Here is an 18,945-nt window from a genome sequence, read left to right as displayed (position 1 = left end):
TACACTTAAATTTGAGCCGTTTGGGAGGTCGTACTGGTCATGTTTCTTTTCCTTCCAGTTTTTCTACCACGTGTCAGGGGTCGATTTATGAGATACCGTATTCGATTTTCAGCCCTAAATAAGAAGTATTCATTTATTTTTAAGGAGTATTTGATTGTCGTCCGAGACTTGTTTATCGCGTACCGGCACCCTTAAATGTCCTTTTTGCTTCTCAGAATTTGTGTGACTGATTTATCTGACCCGAGAAACCATCAGTATAATTACAGACATTTTTATTCCGGGGCTCTGAAATCCTGAAAACCGTGTATTGTACACTTAAATTTGCGTCGTTGCGGAGGTCGTATCGGATCATGGGTCGCTTCATAAGTTTTCGTCTTCGATGTTGAGCCCTAATTAAGAAGCATTAATATATTTTTAAGGAGTACCTGATTTTCGTGCGAGACTCGTTTGTCGCATACTGGCACCCTCAAAACACCTCTGTTTATTCTTAAAATTTGTCTAGGTGCTTTATCTGACCCGAGGAACCGTCAGTATGATTTACAGACATTTTGTTCCGGGACTCTGAAATCCCGAAAACCGTGTATTATACACTTAAATTTGAGCCGTTTGGGAGGTTATACCGCGCCAGGTTTCTTTTTCTACCTGTTTTTCCATCACAATGTCTCAGGTCGCTTCATGAGTTACCTAATACATACAACATAAGCAATTTTTTTTATATTTTGTGCAGTTTAATCATATAGCATAAGCATTTTTTTTTCCATTCTCAAAAAGCATACACAAGTTGATAATGGTTCCTGACTGCAACACTCAATTTAGCAATCCTTACTAGCATACACATTCAAGCCAAGCAAGAAAAAGCTTACACAAGTTGAATTTTTGTATGTTCGTAGAAACTTTAATGAGGTAGCACATAATTTAGCTCACGTTAATCCACAGAGATGCGGTAGGACGTTAGGTTTCGGTCTCGTATACTTCCCATGTACATTTCGAATGTCTCTATTCTTGATTCAATAGAAATGCAGTAAACCTTCGGGTTTTTAAAAAAAACAAAAAACAAAAGAAGCATACACACTGTGACACCGCTTCAGGTCATTCTCGTGTTTCTGCTCATGTATCCTACATCAGCGATAGCAAAATAAGTACATAGCATAGACTGTTAAAAAGAACTTTTCATACTGTCCGTCTGTCCCAGAAATTATATTTAAGTGGCAAGAGGCAATATACTTCAAAAGGGGAAAAAAAAATACACACATTCTCGCAAGAACTGATATTCAATCGCTGTCCATAGCGAGGATCATTCCCCCACAAGAGGTATCATTTTACCTTCATTTTTCATTGGCAAATTAAACACACTAATATAAATAGATATATGGTCCTTCGTACCATTAGAATAGGTTCGAGTATGGGAACAAAGTGCCACCCAGGAATCCGCTGAGTATCACATGCACTATGACTGAGTTCTGACCCTCGACAACCCGTCCCATGCTTGGTTCTTTGGACTAGCAAGACTCGACAATTTGAAACACAAATGAAACCTAAGGGGTGTTTACACAAAACAAGTTGCACAAAGAATTCTAAACAGCGTCTTATCCCCTCAACGATTACCCCTTAGTAAGTCCCTTTTGCACATGAAGTTGCAATCACAGTCCCACATATAATATTGGAGTATTGAATTGGACAACATATTTAAGGGAATAAGCTGTCAAAACTCCTTTTGAAATTCCAAAAAAAAAAAAAAAAAAAAAAAAAAAGGTTTTGAAATGGCTGAAATAGTAAAAAAGGAAAAAACGATAACATGAACATCTTACAAATTTTGGAATCTAAAAAGGACGATTTGACAATTGGATCATATATTTATGTTGAGGGTAGTCTTAGAACTTTTAGTAATTCAAGGCCAAGATATTTGAGTCCAAAATGACAAATAATTATGGATAAGTTCCCAACATTAACAAACTAATCTTAGTATAAAGAAAACGGTACCTGAATAAGCAATATTAAGATAGTCTCATTTTGGTCTAACGAAGCACGCACTTAGTTGCATTATAATAGAGGGGAGGGGGGATTCGAACCTGGGACCTATTGTCCACAATACCCCCGTCTTAACCACTAGACTAAGACATCTTCGGTAGATAGTTTCACTTTGTCTCACACCTTACCTACACTATTTTAATATTGTTCGGGTTAAGGACACCATGAATGATATCAGCTTAGCCAACAATTTTCATATATAGATCAAAGAAAGCAAAATTCATGATTACCGGTAGAAAATGATAAAAACTTGGTAGTGGTCATAGCTTCAGCTTGAATCCAGATGACAGGAAGCGGTCCGCACCATTCCTAACAAAAAAAATTAAGGGAAAGGTTCAGAGCTCGGAAGGATGGTGTGAATAAAACTGTCTGGCAATACAAAATCATGAGAATACAACAGCTGGTTTTAAAACAACAAAACGGTAAGAAAATTAGACAAGAGAATCACAATAATGTTCAGAACCCTTGGTGCACCAAAAATAACGAGCAAATAGATGGTTATGTAAATACAGACAGATTTGAAGGAAGAAACAAGAAAGATGAATGACATTTCTGGTATTATCATGTTTTCATTAGCAGAACGTTTACAAGTTTACGTGAAAAAGAATAAAGTCACTTGTGAAACTTATGGTGAGATAGCCTAAACAGGAAGTGTAAGTGTAGATCTTATTATCAAACAAAGGACGTATAAACCATCACGATGTTTCTTCCGAAAATAGGTGTCTGACACAGTGCCGTGTTCAACACTTGCGTCTGATACGACAAAAGAAACATACCTATCTAAGCACAACCTGCAAAATATTATCACTATCACCTCAATTACAAGCTACAACAACACAATATGACACAAAAAAATTTGCCATCGTCCATAAGAAGATTCAAAATATCCTCATGTGATCATACAAGTTACGGATATAAGCAAAATATCGTACAAGAAAATGCAACATCAATACTGGAACAACCTATTAGGCAATTAAAGCAGGAATGCATGTCTATTGTCTACACATTCAAGTGATCCAACACATGAACTTTAGCCATCACACTATGAACATCCTATTACGCTATTAAAACATGTCGTATGGCATTTCATTTTAACAACATGAACAATTCTTCATGCTAAAAGCTTGCTTTTCTACAAACAATCGATCCATCCAGATCACTACAGACACTAAACTATCATACTGAAACTCCCCGATTGACTAAATTAATTACATGAAGCATAAGACAAATATACTAGAAATTTCTACCAGTGAACTTATCGTCATCATACATTAACAACAGAAAATGCAGTTAAGTAAAACACAACAACAAAAGAGGCAACAACCCATTTAAAAAAGCCATTAAAAAACCATACCCTTTCTTCTTCTTTGGAACGGTACTTTTCCGTTTTGAATTATAATTACAGTCGTTCCCAAATGAAACAAGGCTTTCCACATAAGTCCAAGTAATAAAAGGAGAAGTAACAGGAGGCAACCCATAACATAAAACCCTAACAATACTCCTCTTCTCCCAATCATACCAACCAAATCCCCACCCATCCAACTCAAGCAAAATCTTTTGCCTAATACCTAAGGTAGCCCCAATTCTCGACATATCACTAATACTAAACAACTTAACCCAAGCCTCCTCCTTCATAGTCCAAAAATCAGCACGCATCAATCTATAACCATGCAATGCGCCATGATCCGCATTCTGATAATTCAAAAACAAACTAAGACACCCATCTACTTGTCCCATCCCAAAGCAAGACTCATCGAAATTTTCATCAGGTGTAGGAAGGTCCATAACAGAGAAAGTCTCGGTCCGAAGATTAAAACACCTAACAAAAGGCTTAATCTCCCCATTATTTACGACGAAATACAAACACTCATTAAAAAGTGTTGCGTTGCATTCCTGAACACCACCACAATTCAAAAACACATTGCCTACAACATCAACATATTTCCAAGAATTATTCTTTAAACTAAACAAGCAAACCTCAGTACCAACAAAATCAGAATCACTATAAAACTCGAGAATTCGCAACAACTTATAATCATCGTTAACACTATCATACCCAAAACCGTAAAGAAACAAATGTTCCATAGGTTTCGGGTGATCATTAAGGACCCCAACAATTGTATCAACATTAGGTTTCGGAAATCGAGAGGGCTGAACAGGGAGTAAACGATGCGTTTCAGTTGTAGGATTGTACAAGCAAGCGTACGCTGCATCGATAGAAGCAATGCAAACGACGCCGTTGCAAGAACCAAGGATATTAACGGGGATGCAATCAGTTGAGTGGATTAGAGGGTGGTGGAGCTTCGTGAACCGGAAAATGGTGGAAATGGGGGCGGTTGAGATGGATAAGGAGAAACTGGAGAATATCAGATTAGGGTAATTGTCGGAAATTAGGGTTTTGGAGAGGTGATGTTTGATGAAATTGGGGGAATTGATTAGGGAATTCCATGATTTTGAGACGGATTTGAAGCGGCAAAGGGATTTTACTGGTAATCTTGAGAAAATTTCAGCGATTAATTCTGGGAGTAGTGCTTCTTCCGCCATTTTTGTGCTCGATCTAAAGCTCAAGTTAAGTTCGACTCCGTTTTAACTTCCGTTCAGTTCAATTGAATTGCCGAATAAACAATTTGAAAACTTGGCATTTTATAGAATACAGTCCCTCTTCTTTTGGACTGAAACGGATCTGTACTGAACTGAATTTATAGGATTTGAACTGAACTGAACTGAACCTATAAGATCTGAACTGAACTTATAGGATCTGAACTTTTCTGAACTTATAGGATCTGAACTGAACTTGTAGAATCTGAACTAAACTTACACTTGTAAAATTGATTTTTTCACACTTATCGAGCCACCAACAACGTAAATATCTTTTTTTTTTTTTTTTGAGGGTAAATGCCCAAGGGCCTTACTTCATTAATGCCAAATCATAAATAACAGCGCTGTTCGCAGTCGGAGGTAAAGAATCCGACCACATCGATCTACCAACAACTCTAGGAAGTAAATGAGCTAAACAATGTGCTACTCTATTGTTTGTACGATTAGTAAACGACCAAGAAACTGAAGTAAAAACCAAACATAAAGATTGAATATCGTCATAAATAAGCGATAGAACACTGCGTCCAGAATCCTTCCTCCTCAAGGCCTCGATCACCGGCAGACAATCACTCTCCACCACGATCCTGGAATGCCCACGCCGCGCCGCCTCAGTCACACCTTCAAGCACCGCCACTGCCTCCGCTAACTGGGGTTCCCACTGCTGCTCGTGCACCACCGACACTCCCCATAGAACCGACCCATTCTCATCACGACAAACCACCCCCACACTAAATCCATCGTCCTCCTTAACCCCTGCATCTGTGTTGATCTTCACGTATCCCGCCTTAGGTGCTATCCATCGCTCCATATCCTTCACGGCTCCCTCCCCCTTCTTACCTACATTCCGTACCAACCCCAGCCCCCCTCCTTCTATCTCCTCCATCACCTCCTTAGCTCGCCTTACAACAGACCATGGATCCACCTCCCGATTATCAAAGATTACCTTGTTGCGGTGCTCCCACAAAGCCCAACACCCGACCATAAAGAGCGACTGTTCTTGGCACCCAAACTCCCTCCACCTCCCTTCCACCCAATCTCTTACGCCCCCAGAATCCCTCTCCTCCTCCCCTATCCCAATCCCTTCCCACACTTGTCGCGCTATAGGACAAAAACGGAACAAATGGTGACTAGTTTCATCAGAAGAATTACATAAAGAACAGAAAGTGGACTCACCTCGCACTCGAGAAGCAATGTTAGCTCGTGTCGCCAAAGCCTCGCTGCACAGCTGCCAAAAGAAGAGTTTCACGCGGGGCCATACAGGGACTTTCCAGAGCCGATTCCAAAGCCACTTTTCCTTCTCCCAATTCGACACACCCCCCATTTCCATATCGTTCCTTTCCCCTACAAGCCGTCTGTAAGCTGACCTGACAGAATAGATTCCGTCTCGCTCTCCCACCCAGTACCACGCATCCTCTGGCCGATTTGCACTTAGCCTAACATTCCGCACCCTATCTCGTTCGAACGGTAGGAACAACAAGGTAAGCATTCCTTCTTTCCAGCCCCTTCCATCCGCCTCCATTAAATCAGCCACGGTCAAATTCTCCAAGCCGCTGGCAACCGGTGAAATCATCCTTCCCGTCTGAGTATTTGGCGGCCACGCTTCCCCCCAGACCCGGGTAGTTAACCCATCCCCAATTCGCTTACGCCATCCCGCCTGCAACATATCACGAGCTTCCATTATACCCCTCCAAGTATAGCTCGGGTTGTGCCCCATACCAGCCTTCATAATGTCCTCATTTGGGTAGTACTTAGCTTTCATAATGCGAGCCCACAAACATTCCGGCTCAGTTAAAAGCCGCCACACCTGTTTTCCCAAAAGAGCTATATTGAACATGTTGAAATCGCGGAAACCCATACCTCCCAAACTTTTGGACAAACACAACCTCTTCCAGGACACCCAACTTATTCCCCTCTTCTCTTCCTCATGACCCCAACAAAAACGAGATATCATCGATCTAAGCTCATCGCAAAAATTTCCGGGAATTTTAAAAATACTCATAACATAGGTAGGGAGTGAATTGGCCACTGCCTTTATAAGAACCTCCTTACCAGCCTTAGACAAGATTTTCCCACGCCAGCCACTCAATCTTTTGCTCAGCTTATCTCTCAGTATATTCGTAATTGGTTTTTTCGACCTGCCAATCACCGTGGGGAGTCCCAAATATCTTTCCTGTTCCTCCACCTCCACTATACCCAATCTGGTAGCTAGATTGCTCCGCTTTTGTATCGGTACGCCCTTGCTAAATGAGACAGTAGTCTTATCAAGACTAACCAGCTGCCCCGAGGCCATCTCATACCTCCGCAGAACCTCCGTGACAGCTTCAGCTTCTTCGATCGTCGCTTTTGTGAAAAAGATACTGTCGTCTGCAAAGAGCAAGTGTGATATTGGGGGAGCATGATGGGCTATTCGAACCCCATGTAACGTACCCGCTTCAAATGCCCGTCGCATCAAACTGGATAGAACTTCGGCACAGAGAATAAATAAATAAGGTGACAGAGGGTCACCTTGTCGCAATCCACGTGACGGGCGAAATTCGTCAGTCGTCTGCCCATTAATGAGCACCGAAAATGATACGGTAGTAACACAGTCCATCACACGATTTACCCAACCCTGATCAAATCCCATAGCGAAAAGAACCCTCTGTAGAAAGGCCCACTCAACCCGATCATACGCCTTTGCCATATCAAGCTTAATGGCCATAGTCCCATCCAAGCTTCTCGAATTCTTCATATGATGAAAAACTTCAAAAGCGGTCATAACATTATCCGAAATAGCTCTCCCTGGAGTAAAGGCGCTCTGATTCTCTGAAACTATGTCACCCAAAAACGGTTTGAGCCGATTGGCTAAGACTTTGGAAACAAGTTTGTAGGCCACATTACACAGACTTATGGGTCGAAAATCTCGTATCTTATCTGGAGCTTTCTTCTTGGGAATGAGCACAATATTGGTTTTGTTAAATTCCGTTGGCTGCTTTTGACCGCGCAAAATATCCAACACTGTATCCACAACATCCACGCCAATCGAATCCCAGTAAGTCAGATAGAACAGCCCATTCATCCCATCTGGCCCCGGAGCTTTAAGAGGGTGCATTTGGTGCAAGGCTTCAAGGACCTCTTCCTCCCCATAATCTCGCTGCAAAGCTTGGTTCATATCCATCGTTACTCGTTGCTCGACACCATGAAGAATCCCCTCCTCTATCACCGGGTTCGAGGTCGAAAAAAGTTGCTGGAAGTAATTAGTAGCCACGGCTTTAACTTCCTCTTCCCCATGCCGTGTAATTCCATCGTCATCCACAAGATATGCAATAAAGTTCTTCTGTTTTCGTTCGCTGGCACGAATATGAAAAAACTTTGTATTTTTGTCCCCATCCTTCAGCCATAGGGCTCTTGATCTTTGTCTCCAGTATTGTTCCTCTTGCTTTCTCAAATTCGCCAATTCCGCTACTAATTTCCTGCGACGGGTCACATTTTCTTCAGTTCTCTCTTTATCGTTCAGATAACCCAGCTGCTTTTGCTTTTGCGCGATACTCCACCCTATCTGATGAATATTTGTCCCCTTCCATTTCTTGAGCTCCTTCGCACATTCGGCCAAGACCCGAGCAAGATTCCCCCTACCCCGCTCCACACCACGCTCCACGGCTTCCCCACACTCCACCTCTCCGACCCACATCTGCTCAAAACGAAATTTCCGCTCTTTCACCTTACCCCTCTCTTTGTGATTAAGCATCAATCGAATAGGGGCGTGATTGGACCATTCCCTGTTTAGATAGTAAAGCCGAGCATACGGGAATAGCTCCCTCCACGACTCCGTGCATAAAGCTCTATCGATCATACTTTGCCTATTCGCTTCCCCTACTTGCCCGTTATTAAACGAAAAATTATACCCCTCCCAAGGAACATCTTTTAGGCCGCAATCATCAACAGCTGCCCGAAAATTGTTCATCTGCCACTGCGGCCTGCACCCCCCCCCCCCCCCCACCATCTCCGTAGAGAACAGAACCTCATTGAAATCACCAAGGCACACCCAAGGGAGTTGAGATTGCCCCCCGAGAAGTCTCAATAGATCCCACGAAAGGTGTCGATCCCCCACCGCTGGCCAACCATAGAAACCCGTAACTCTCCAATCGCCTTCCACTCCCTTTATAGAAAAATCCATATGGTGCACCGAAGCTGACACAAAAGTACAGTCAACTTCTTTTAGCCATAAAAAAGCCAAGCCACCCGATCTCCCCACACTATCAACCTCCATCCCATAATACCCATCCAATTTCTCCTTCACCCTCCTCATTTCACGACCACTCAATTTAGTTTCGCATAAAAACAGAATGGTCGGGGCTTCCCTCCGTACAAGATCCCGGAGCGCAGACACCGTGTCGGGGTTGCCCAAGCCCCGACAGTTAATGCTTAAGAGATTCATTGGGCCTGGCGGGGTTGACCCCTGTCAACCTCCGCCTCAGGTATTAAGACGCCCCCGTCTGTTGAAGATTTTGTTTTCTTATACGCACCTGCCTCCTCCTCAGTCTCCCTGCTCCGCTTCCCATAGACTATCTCTAGCTTGTCTGTACCATCACCACTCCCTGCTCCAGCATTTTTAAATCTCGGAATTCGTGTCCATCCTCGTCCCTTCGCCCCTTCCCCCTCCACACCAAACATAGCTTCTCGTCCCTCACCACCCAGCCTTCCCCTCTCCTCCTCCAGGCTCCTCTCCTCCCCCTGAATTATAGCAAGCCCCTCCCCCTGCCACGCACCCTCCCCCTGATCACAGCCCTTCCTTCCTCCATCTCGCCTCTGTTCGCAATTCTGCCCCTCTCCATTCCCTGTGCACCCCTTGCTCGCACTATCCAACACTCCTCCTCCTATCCCCGAGTCTCCACTACCCTCCCCCATACTGCCATGACCACATTTCTCTCCCTTCTCCACCTTCTTTATTCTGAGTTCAAGAGCAATGTTTTGCAGTTTATCGATCATGTTCGAGATAGAAATCTCAGCTTCCTCTTTGTTCACCGCATCAAACTTCCCCCTAAGGTCCTGCGCAACCTTACCCGTCCCACTCTTCACAGTTTTTACCACTTTCCACGGCGATGCCCTAAGCCAATCCCCAAATTTTAACTCTTCCTCTTCGTATGGACCCTCCTCACAGTCCTTTTCCCCGTGCCCAATAACTTCGCACCCGTAACAGTACGTCGGAAGCCGTTCATATTTAACAGTGAAATTCATGCTACGGCCAGTTTTTAGTCGAATAGGGATAGCAGCTTTCAAAGGCTTCCGGATATCATACAATACCCGAACACGAATTGTACTATCTAGCTCGGGATTAGGGCCATGCTCGAAGCTTATAAACTTGCCCAGACAGTTTCCCAGCCGTTGGGCATTTGCTTGACACGTCCGTCCAGATATTGGGAGATCATAGATTCGTACCCAGATTGGTACGAGAAACAGAGAAGAGTCAGTGATTTTACCGGATTGATCAGGCTCATCGAAGCACCACATGAACTTGTCGAAGTGCCAAGGTTGCCCTTCGAGGACCCTTGCCTTGTCCCTTCTCGATTCAAATCGGAAGATAAAGGTCTTCGCTTTAGCGTCAACAACGTTCCCCATTACTGGTTTCGCCGGATTCCATAGCTTTATCATCGTGTCGATGGCCGCTTTAACATTAATAGCCCTCGATGCCCAAATCTTCCCTATCAGTAGAATACGTTCCTCTTCTTTCACCGGCTTTTCATCCTCCTCCCAAACGAACCCTTCCTCCTCATCCGACCCCATCGGCTCCTTCCCGTCCCTATGGCCCGTTGAGTCGTTCTCCATTGGCACCTGCACACAAGACAAAAACAAACACAAGAAAACACAGCAGCCCTAACTCACGAAAAAACGTAAGTTAAGCCTCGAGCGAGAGGAAAATCGAAGAACGTAGGACGGAGATCGAAGAAAATTAAGACCGGAACCCTAGGAAAACCCTAGACTTATATGCTATACTATTACAACGTAAATATCTTTAGTTACACATTATTAAAAATTATAAAAATTTGATATTCTTATAGCATTCATGACGATGAATCAAACAAAGTCTCACATGAATATATTTTGTCTTATAGATTAAGAATAATATCAAAGATTCCCTACGACCATAAATAGTGCCAAAAAGTCAATGTTACCTTTGGTCTGGATCAGAGGGAGTATATGTGTCAAATAATTAATGTCAAATATTTTTGTATCGGTTTTAAAAATAATACTCCGTATATAACTTTTTAGAACTTAATTTATGGGATATAAATTGAACTGAACTTATAGGATCTGAACTGAACTGAATTTATAGGATCTGAACTGACTAAACTGAACTTATAGGATCTGAAGTGAATTTAAATTAAGTGACTTTAAGTTCAAAAGAACGCATATCCCCCTGTCTCAATCATTTTTTTTTTACTAAAACGGAAAGAGCAGAAATTTATAAAATTAATACTTTAATAGCTTAATAAGCAAGTGTATAAAATAATATTTTTTTATAAATTACACATGAGTACAAGACTGTTTAATCAAAGAAAATATACATGACTAATCAATCGAAATTAGATATGTATAATAATATGATTAATCAATCACAAATTCTTATTGAAGACGAACACTATCCGTCACAAGCTGAAAACGGATAATTACCCTCTTACAATATGCAAGTGGCAAATCAAGTGAAAATTAAATAGAGCACCCCCTTGCCCTCCCACTTGTGATATTGTGAACCAATCGTTGGTTGGCGCAGTGGTAGCATGGGGTTGCGGCGGACCGTTGCGCTTGGTAGGGAGGTCTGCGGATCGATCCCCCACAACTGCGATTGGGAGGGGTTTAAATACCGTAATCCTTGGACACGCCCCGAAATCCGGATTAGTTGGCCCAATGTGGTTCGGATTACCGGATGGTTTAGACCAAAAAAAAAAAACTTGTGATATTGTGAAAGAGACACTATCCGTCTTCAGCTTGTGACGGACAGTGCTCGTCTTCGATGAGATAAGCTGTTAATCAATAATGTTTTTTTTATCAATGTTTAATTAAATTTGACTTGTAATTTAAATGCAAAATCATTAAAAATGAGAATTCTAAATAAAAAACCGTTGGCGTAAAGAATATAATTACATAATCCTTTTAAAATGGACGTTATAAATTTGAATATTACAAGATCAAGAGCTAAAAAGAGTTTATCAACATAAATCTCTAAACACATTTACATTTACGTAGGAAAAGATTAGTAATTTAGCTCCTTAAAAAATAAATGTTATCTTTGGTCCAATTTTTATAATTTTTAATAATGTGTAACTAATTTGGTCATAGTAAATGCAAGATACAGTAGCAAATTAGCAACCCATGCCTTTTTTCTTTGTTATTTAACCCTCCCTGTTTAACATTCGATCACGTGTCGGATGCATAATGTGAACCTATATGCCTTTTTGGTTACGGCCAAAGTGAACAATCAAAGTCCGATCAACCGATACATTCCATATTCTGACAAAACACAGTATATTCAGTCACATAGGTTAGAACTTACAAGTTACAACTGATAAGGGTTGCAGGCATTCAGCCACACATTCAGTAAATCCGCGTACATGCTAGGTCTTATGTACCAAAAACATGAGCAGAGCATCCATACACTCGCAAACACCACAAAATAAAAAGGGTTCCTGACTGAAACTTACTCCTAGCATACACATTTCAAGGCCACCCAGAAAAACCATACACGCCGCTTTGGGTCACAGTGTTTTTCTGATGTACCCTGCATCAGAAATAGCAAAATAAGTAACTGAAAAGACTAAACACTTCTAAAAAGACAAATTCTTGTTTAAGACATGAGTTAATGTTAAGACGAAAACCTCCGTCTAGAGGGAGACTAACTGAAAAGGAAAGGGGGAAAACAAATATACACATCCTCACAAGAACTGAAATTCAATCGTTAACTATAGTGACGATCATTCCCCACAAGAGATACTATCTACTTATCTAGCAACTAGTACCATTTAGCCCTTCCGTAGATCTCCTATAGAAGGCTAGAAGCGCCACCTCGGATTTACAGATTATCACAGCCTCACCCGCACAGTGACTGACCCTTGAGAACATCATAAGCCACTCCTGTCTCCCCCTCCTTCACTAGTCATCTCATGTTCGCTTCTTTGGACTTGCAAGAATCAACAATTTACAACATATACGAAACCTAAGGGGTGTTTACACAGAACAAGTTGCACAAAGGATTCTAAACACTATCTCATCCCCTCCTCAACTAAGTGTTTACCAAAGTATTAAGAAAATCATTACGGCGAACAATAACGAATACATTACCCCATAGTAAGTCCCTTTTTGACAGAAGAAGTCAATATATGCGAAACACATCTTTTTAATCGATTTCAAACCATTTTCAATGTCAAACACCCCGCAAACCCACTTTTTGACAGAAGAAGTCAACATTCCCCATGTTATCACCACTAGGGGAGCAGGGGAGAGTATGCATAAGTTGTGTTTTTTCTTGATCATTTGTCTCAGATGGCTTTACAAACAATATTTCATTCTATGAAGTACCATTACTTTTTGCTAGCACATAGTTTGCATCTTGTCTTGATTCTAAGAAACCACAAAAAAAATAAAAAAAAATTCTATTTAATAAGACGGAAAATGAAAGGGGAAACAAAACCGGTTAGATAAAATTCAGAAAGAGGGGAAACGCAACTTCTGGACGTGTCACCTGTTGGAGTTAGTGTCCTCCACAATAGTGCGTTTACATAATAAATCTTATTAAAGGAATATCATCAGGATATTTATTATTTGATCCTCGTCAGTTGATTAACGTAAATCAATAACGGTTGGCTGACTAGAGTTTGACGTTATTGTCGTGAGACGGCGGTGATCAACTGACCCCTTTCGGTCACACCTAAAGGAACGAAACCCAATTAATAACTAATTAATTGTATGAGATACAATTTATTTAGTCCTTGATTTATAGACTAAAAGGTTAGTCGATTATTTTTAGAGAGATTTCGAGTTGCGAACTCGTGGCGCGGTAGTTATTATTTAATTATGCGATAATTAAATAATAAATTTTATGAGACGGGTTTTAGTTAATTAATTGTTAATTCACTAAAATTGTACTAATTGATTAATGTGATTAACATTAGTACGTAAATAATATGTGTAGCGATACACGTATATTTACGGAGTGATTTGGACAAAATTTATTGGAAGCATTTAAACATAAATCGATGTTTAAAGTAAAATTTACACGTATTTGTGCGACAAATATAAGAACCAACATGGACCCGTAAATGGGCATTGGACCGTGTAATATAGAGTGTAGTGGATGATTATAAACATAATTATTTCACTTTGCTTTATATTCTTCCATAAGTTATCTTTTGTTGTTTTGCATGTGATGAACAATTGGACATAAAATAAAGCAAGTCCATTCCCTCACTCCACCTTGACCACCCGGCCACTCCCTCCTATTTAGACCAACAATTGTTTTATTTTACACACTACTTCACTTGTGCATTTTGCATGTGAATAAAAGTTGGTACATCTCTCTAAAATTAATATAGATCAATTACTAAGATTGTTAGTAATCAAAATAAATATTCACTAATATTTGTTAGTAATATTTACATATGATCAAGGGTATATATTATCAAATATCTAGTTAATATTTGTAAGGTATTGAGTTTAGTTCTTGGGTGCACATTGTTAGGAGATCTTCTCATTGAAGATTTGGTAAGGAGGATCATCCATTATTTTAAGCTCAAGAACAATCAAGATAGGAGATCTTGATTGTGCCCTTATTACCATCAAAATCAATGTAAGGAAATTGTTTTTCCTTAATCTTTATTATTATGCTTTTATATTAGCATGCATGTTACATAGATCACTAAAATGACATATTATGAGATAATTTGTTTTTAATTAGAGAGTCTAATTAGGATCTATGATCTTTCATCACCAATAGTCAATACCGAAAAATTGATTTTTTTCGCTGGAACGTGTATTTAGGGGGTGAGAGACGTAATTTTTTTTTTGAATTAGGTGAATTAGTCAAAAAGAAACGATTAACACTAAGGTCTTACAAATTTTGAAATTTAATAAAAAGGACGATTTGACAATTGATCCTATAATTAAATATCTTTTGAGGGTGGTTTGAGAACGATCAGTTATTCATGAATGAGAGATCCGGGTTGTATATGGCAATAAATTATGGATAGGTTGCCAATATTCACAAACTAATACGGAGTATTATTAAATAAGCATATTAGCATAGTCTCACTTTATCTCACCAATACAGTTTCATATATTTAAGGATAAGGACCGGCTGAACCACCATGAAAGATCTCAGACTACTTAGAGACGGTACTGCACCAATACTTAAGAAAGAGCAAGACCAAAGGAAGAAAAGGGAAGCAAATGAGCACAATATGTCGCGAGTAAGAATCGGACCCCAGCCTTATGATCAGAATAAAAGGGTTGTTATCACTTAACTAACTCTTATTCTACGAGCATATGCATAATGGGAATATGTGACGGGTTTTTTTGAAACAAATAATCCAAAAAGGAGGACAAACGTAACGTATCCAAAAAACGTGTACTCCTTGGCAAACAACAAGACATATAACGGAAGGAAAAGGGAAACCCAAAGTAGAGTAATAACGGGAAAAGAAATAAAGATCAAAGAAAGTAAAATCCATAATTACCGGTAGAAATAATAGAAACTTACTAGTGGTTATAGGCTCATAGCTTCAGCTTGAATCCAGACGACAGGAAACGGTCCACATCATTCCTATCAAAGAAGAAAAGGAAAGGTTGAGCGGTTGGGAAGCTAGTATGAATAAAACTGCCTCTCCAACATAGAAAATCATCGGAATTCACCACTTAGTTTTGACTTTTGAAACAACAAAGTGGTAAAAAGATTAAACATGAAAGAATCAGGATGAGTTAACGAGAGATGTCTACAAGTAGATGGTTCTGTGAGTATAGACAGATTCGAGGGGAGAAATAAGAAAAATGAATAACATTTCCGAGAAACAAGAGAAATGAGGAACATTTCCGAGAAAAATGAGTACAAAAAGGTGTCATTTCTTCTAATATCATGTTTGCATTAGGAGAAATGCCTACAAATTTACCGGAAAAAGACATAAGTAACGAGTGAAATTTATGATGAGAGTGCTTAAAAAGAAACTTGCATCTAAGGCGACGTAACATTGCAGATATGCAGGCAAGCCAAACGAAAAAAACATCCTATCTAAACATGAAGTGCAAAATATTATCACAATTCACAACCACATCAATTGAGAGCTACAACAGCACAATAGGACATAAGAAACAACATGCCATCGTCCATAAGAAGATTCAAAATATCCTCATGTGATCATACAAGTTACGGGTCTAAGCAAAATATTGGACAAGAAAATGCAACATTAATACTTGAACAAACTACATCATAAAATATTACCCAAATAACGCGCTTGCAAAGGCAGGCAAGCATAGCTAGTATCCTACTTCAACATCATGTACTATACATTCAAGTGATCCAACACATGAGCTTTAGCCATCACACTATGAACATCCTATTACGCTATTAAAGCTGAATAATTCTTCTTGCTAAAAGCTTGCTTCTCTACAAACAATCGATCCATCCAGATCACTACATACACTAAACTATCATACTGAGCCTCCCTGACTAACTAAATTAATTACATGAACAAACTTAAGACAAATACACTAAATTTGTACCAGTGAACTTATCGTCATCATATATTAACATCAGTTAAGTAAAACGCTAAGGAGTACACAACAAGATCATGCATAAGATCACAATAAGAGGCAACCACCCATTTAAAAATGCCAGTAAAAAACCATACTTTGTTTTCTTCTTCTTTGGAATGGTAGTTTTCCCCTTTGAAATATAATCACGGTTCCCAAGCGAAACAAGGCTTTCCACATAAGTCCAAGTAACAAAATGAGAATCATCAGGAGGCAACCCATGAATTAAAACCCTCACAATACTCCTCTTCTTCCAATCATACCAACCAAATCCCGACCCATCCAACTCGAGCAAAATTTTTTGACTATCTTTCGAGTAAACAAGCGGAATAATACCTAAGGTAGCCCCAATTCTCGACATATCACTAATACTAAACAACTTAACCCAAGCCTCCTCCTTCATAATCCAAAAATCAGCACGCATCAATCTATAACCATAAAATGCGCCACGATCCACATTCTGATAATTCAAAAACAAACTAAGACATCCGCCTACTTCTCCCATCCCAACGCAAAACTCATCAAACTTTTCATCAAACTGAGGAAGCTCCATAACCGAGAAAGTCTCGGTCCGAAGATTAAAACACCTAAGAAAAGGCCTAATCTCCCCATCTTGTACGACAAAATACAAACACTCATTAAAAAGCGTTCCGTTGCGTTCCTGAACACCACCACAATTCAAATACACGTTGCCTCCAACATCAACAAATTTCCAAGAATTATTCTTCAAACTAAACAAGCAAACCTCAGTACCAACAAAAACAGAATTCCTAAAAAACTCGAGAATTCGCAACAACTTATAATCATCGTTAACACTATCATACCCAAAACCGTAAACAAACAAATGTTCCTCGGGTTTCGGGTGATCATTCAGGAACCCAACAATTGTTTCAAGATTAGGTACCGGAAATCGAGAGGGCTGAACAGGGAGAAATTGATGCGTTCCCATAGTAGGATTGTACAAGCAAACGTACGCTCCATCGATAGAGGAAATGCAAACGACACCGTTGCAAGAACCAAGGATATTAACGGAGAGGAAGTCAGGGAAGTGGAGTAGAGGGTGGTGGAGCTCCGTGAACCGGAAAATGGCGGAAATGGGGGCGGTGGAGATGGACGTGGAGAAGCTAGAGAATAGCAGATTAGGGTAATTCTCGGAAATTAGGGTTTTGGAGAGGTGAAGTTTGATGAAATTGGGGGAATTGATTAGGGAATTCCATGATTTTGAGACGGATTTGAAGCGGGTTAAGGGTTTTACTGGTAATCTTGAGAGAATTTCGGCGATTAATTCTGGGAGTAGGGCTTTTTCCGCCATTTTTGTGCTCGATCTAAAGCTCAAGTTCGATTCCGTTTTACACTTCAGTTCAGTTAAATTGCATTGCGGATTAAACAATTTGAAAACTTGGTATAGGATACTTCTCTAAAGTTAGAGAGGTGTTCAAATGCGGGCTTGGGCCAGATATGGACCGAATTCACGTTTAATTTTCCTGGCTGCTAAAGGTCGTCGACAAATTACTAAATATCGTCGACAATTTTAATGAACTTCCAATTTTGCCCCTCCCTCACACTCCCCCTTATATTTTCCTTTTTATTCAATAACTACCTTTCATATTCCAAATTTTGAAAAAAAAAAAACCCGACTCAAATTTCAACCAAAAAACGTATCGACCGCATAATTTCCATCACGAATTCAAACATTAACCAAGGTATGTGATTAGTATTAAAAAAATTTTGTATTATTTTGCTTAGTTTGTAAATTTGTGACGGAATTAGGATAGATGCCAAAGTTGTGACTAATTAGGATAGATGCTTTGATTTCAATCGGTTTAGTCGTGTTTTAAAAAATCAAACGGAATAATTGAAAAAAAAAAAAAAAAAATGAAAACACACGAATCGGGCCCAGACGAGGAACTTCTTCGTCAGTCCAGCCCCGCAGACGAAAAAAATTCCTCGTCTAATATGGGCTCGACGAAGAATTCTTTCGTCTGGGCCTGGAGTTGGACGAAGGAGTTCTTCGTCTGGCCCATTTGTCTTGTTTTTTTTTTTTTTTTTTTTTTTTTTCTTTTTTCTTTATGTTTTAGAATTTGTCGATACTTTTTTTTTTTTTTTTTTTAAATATTTTTTTTTCCGTCTTGTTTTGTTATCGTTATAAATTAATTAATTATTAATAAATTAATTAATTATTAATAATTATTAATATTTTTTAATTTACATAAACTTATATTTATAAATTCTTTGTTTAATTAATTTAATTAATCAAGTTGTTGTAAATATAATTTTGTTGCGTCTCGTTTAGTTTACGTAAAATATTAATTAATTATTATTAATAAACCCCGTTCCGGGTTATTTTTTTTTTTTTTTAAATTTTAATTTACTTCAACTTATTTTTTGGAATAGATGGCCGGTGGAGGAAATGACCGTCACGTTCGAGCTCGAAAGGGGCTCCAGTTTGAGTCTGAGGTTGGAGATGTGAGTGCCGATTCGTGGACTGATGAGCGGGTGGAGGAGGAGATGGTTCGGTCTGGTGATGTGATAGGTGAGGAGGAG

General features: G+C 39.7%; 3 protein-coding genes across 4 annotated transcripts; all 3 read right to left on the bottom strand.

Moving 5' to 3' along the window:
• Nucleotides 1-739: 739 nt before the first annotated feature.
• LOC141596133 (F-box protein CPR1-like) lies at nucleotides 740-4,675 on the bottom strand. 2 transcript variants are annotated; one of them, XM_074416193.1, is made up of 3 exons: nucleotides 3,383-4,674; nucleotides 2,259-2,337; nucleotides 740-1,116 (listed from the first exon to the last, which is right to left on the bottom strand). In XM_074416193.1, the coding sequence occupies exons 1-2, from the start codon at nucleotides 4,570-4,572 to the stop codon at nucleotides 2,289-2,291; spliced, it is 1,239 nt and encodes a 412-aa protein (XP_074272294.1). In that variant the 5' UTR covers nucleotides 4,573-4,674; the 3' UTR covers nucleotides 740-1,116; nucleotides 2,259-2,288. The 2 variants fall into 2 exon arrangements, with proteins under 2 accessions (XP_074272294.1, XP_074272295.1); XM_074416194.1 differs by lacking the exon at nucleotides 740-1,116 and having other exon boundaries at nucleotides 1,768-2,337; nucleotides 3,383-4,675.
• A 261-nt stretch (nucleotides 4,676-4,936) lies between these two features.
• LOC141594477 (uncharacterized) lies at nucleotides 4,937-8,914 on the bottom strand. Its single transcript, XM_074414494.1, has one exon. It carries the CDS (start codon nucleotides 8,912-8,914, stop codon nucleotides 4,937-4,939), a length of 3,978 nt encoding a protein of 1,325 aa, XP_074270595.1.
• Nucleotides 8,915-12,075: 3,161 nt separating this feature from the next.
• LOC141596131 (F-box protein CPR1-like) lies at nucleotides 12,076-17,796 on the bottom strand. The gene is made up of 3 exons (XM_074416192.1): nucleotides 16,500-17,796; nucleotides 15,356-15,418; nucleotides 12,076-12,382 (listed from the first exon to the last, which is right to left on the bottom strand). The coding sequence occupies exons 1-2, from the start codon at nucleotides 17,711-17,713 to the stop codon at nucleotides 15,370-15,372; spliced, it is 1,263 nt and encodes a 420-aa protein (XP_074272293.1). The 5' UTR covers nucleotides 17,714-17,796; the 3' UTR covers nucleotides 12,076-12,382; nucleotides 15,356-15,369.
• Between the last annotated feature and the right edge of the window lie 1,149 nt (nucleotides 17,797-18,945).

This window comes from Silene latifolia, chromosome 8 (genome assembly GCF_048544455.1).
Source record: "Silene latifolia isolate original U9 population chromosome 8, ASM4854445v1, whole genome shotgun sequence".
In the NCBI taxonomy this organism is placed as follows: Eukaryota; Viridiplantae; Streptophyta; class Magnoliopsida; order Caryophyllales; family Caryophyllaceae; genus Silene; species Silene latifolia.
This window is presented reverse-complemented; position numbering and strand designations above follow the sequence as displayed.

Coding starts and splice junctions, on each gene's coding strand:
- LOC141596131 (XM_074416192.1), bottom strand. CDS start 17,713: ATGGCGGAAAAAGCCCTACTCCCAGAATTAATCGCCGAAATTCTCTCA. Junction 15,419..16,499: donor CCAAAGAAGAAGAAAACAAA/GTATGGTTTTTT, acceptor CTTCTTTGATAG/GAATGATGTGGACCGTTTCC.
- LOC141596133 (XM_074416194.1), bottom strand. CDS start 4,572: ATGGCGGAAGAAGCACTACTCCCAGAATTAATCGCTGAAATTTTCTCA. Junction 2,338..3,382: donor GTTCCAAAGAAGAAGAAAGG/GTATGGTTTTTT, acceptor TTTTTTTGTTAG/GAATGGTGCGGACCGCTTCC.
- LOC141594477 (XM_074414494.1), bottom strand. CDS start 8,914: ATGAGGAGGGTGAAGGAGAAATTGGATGGGTATTATGGGATGGAGGTT.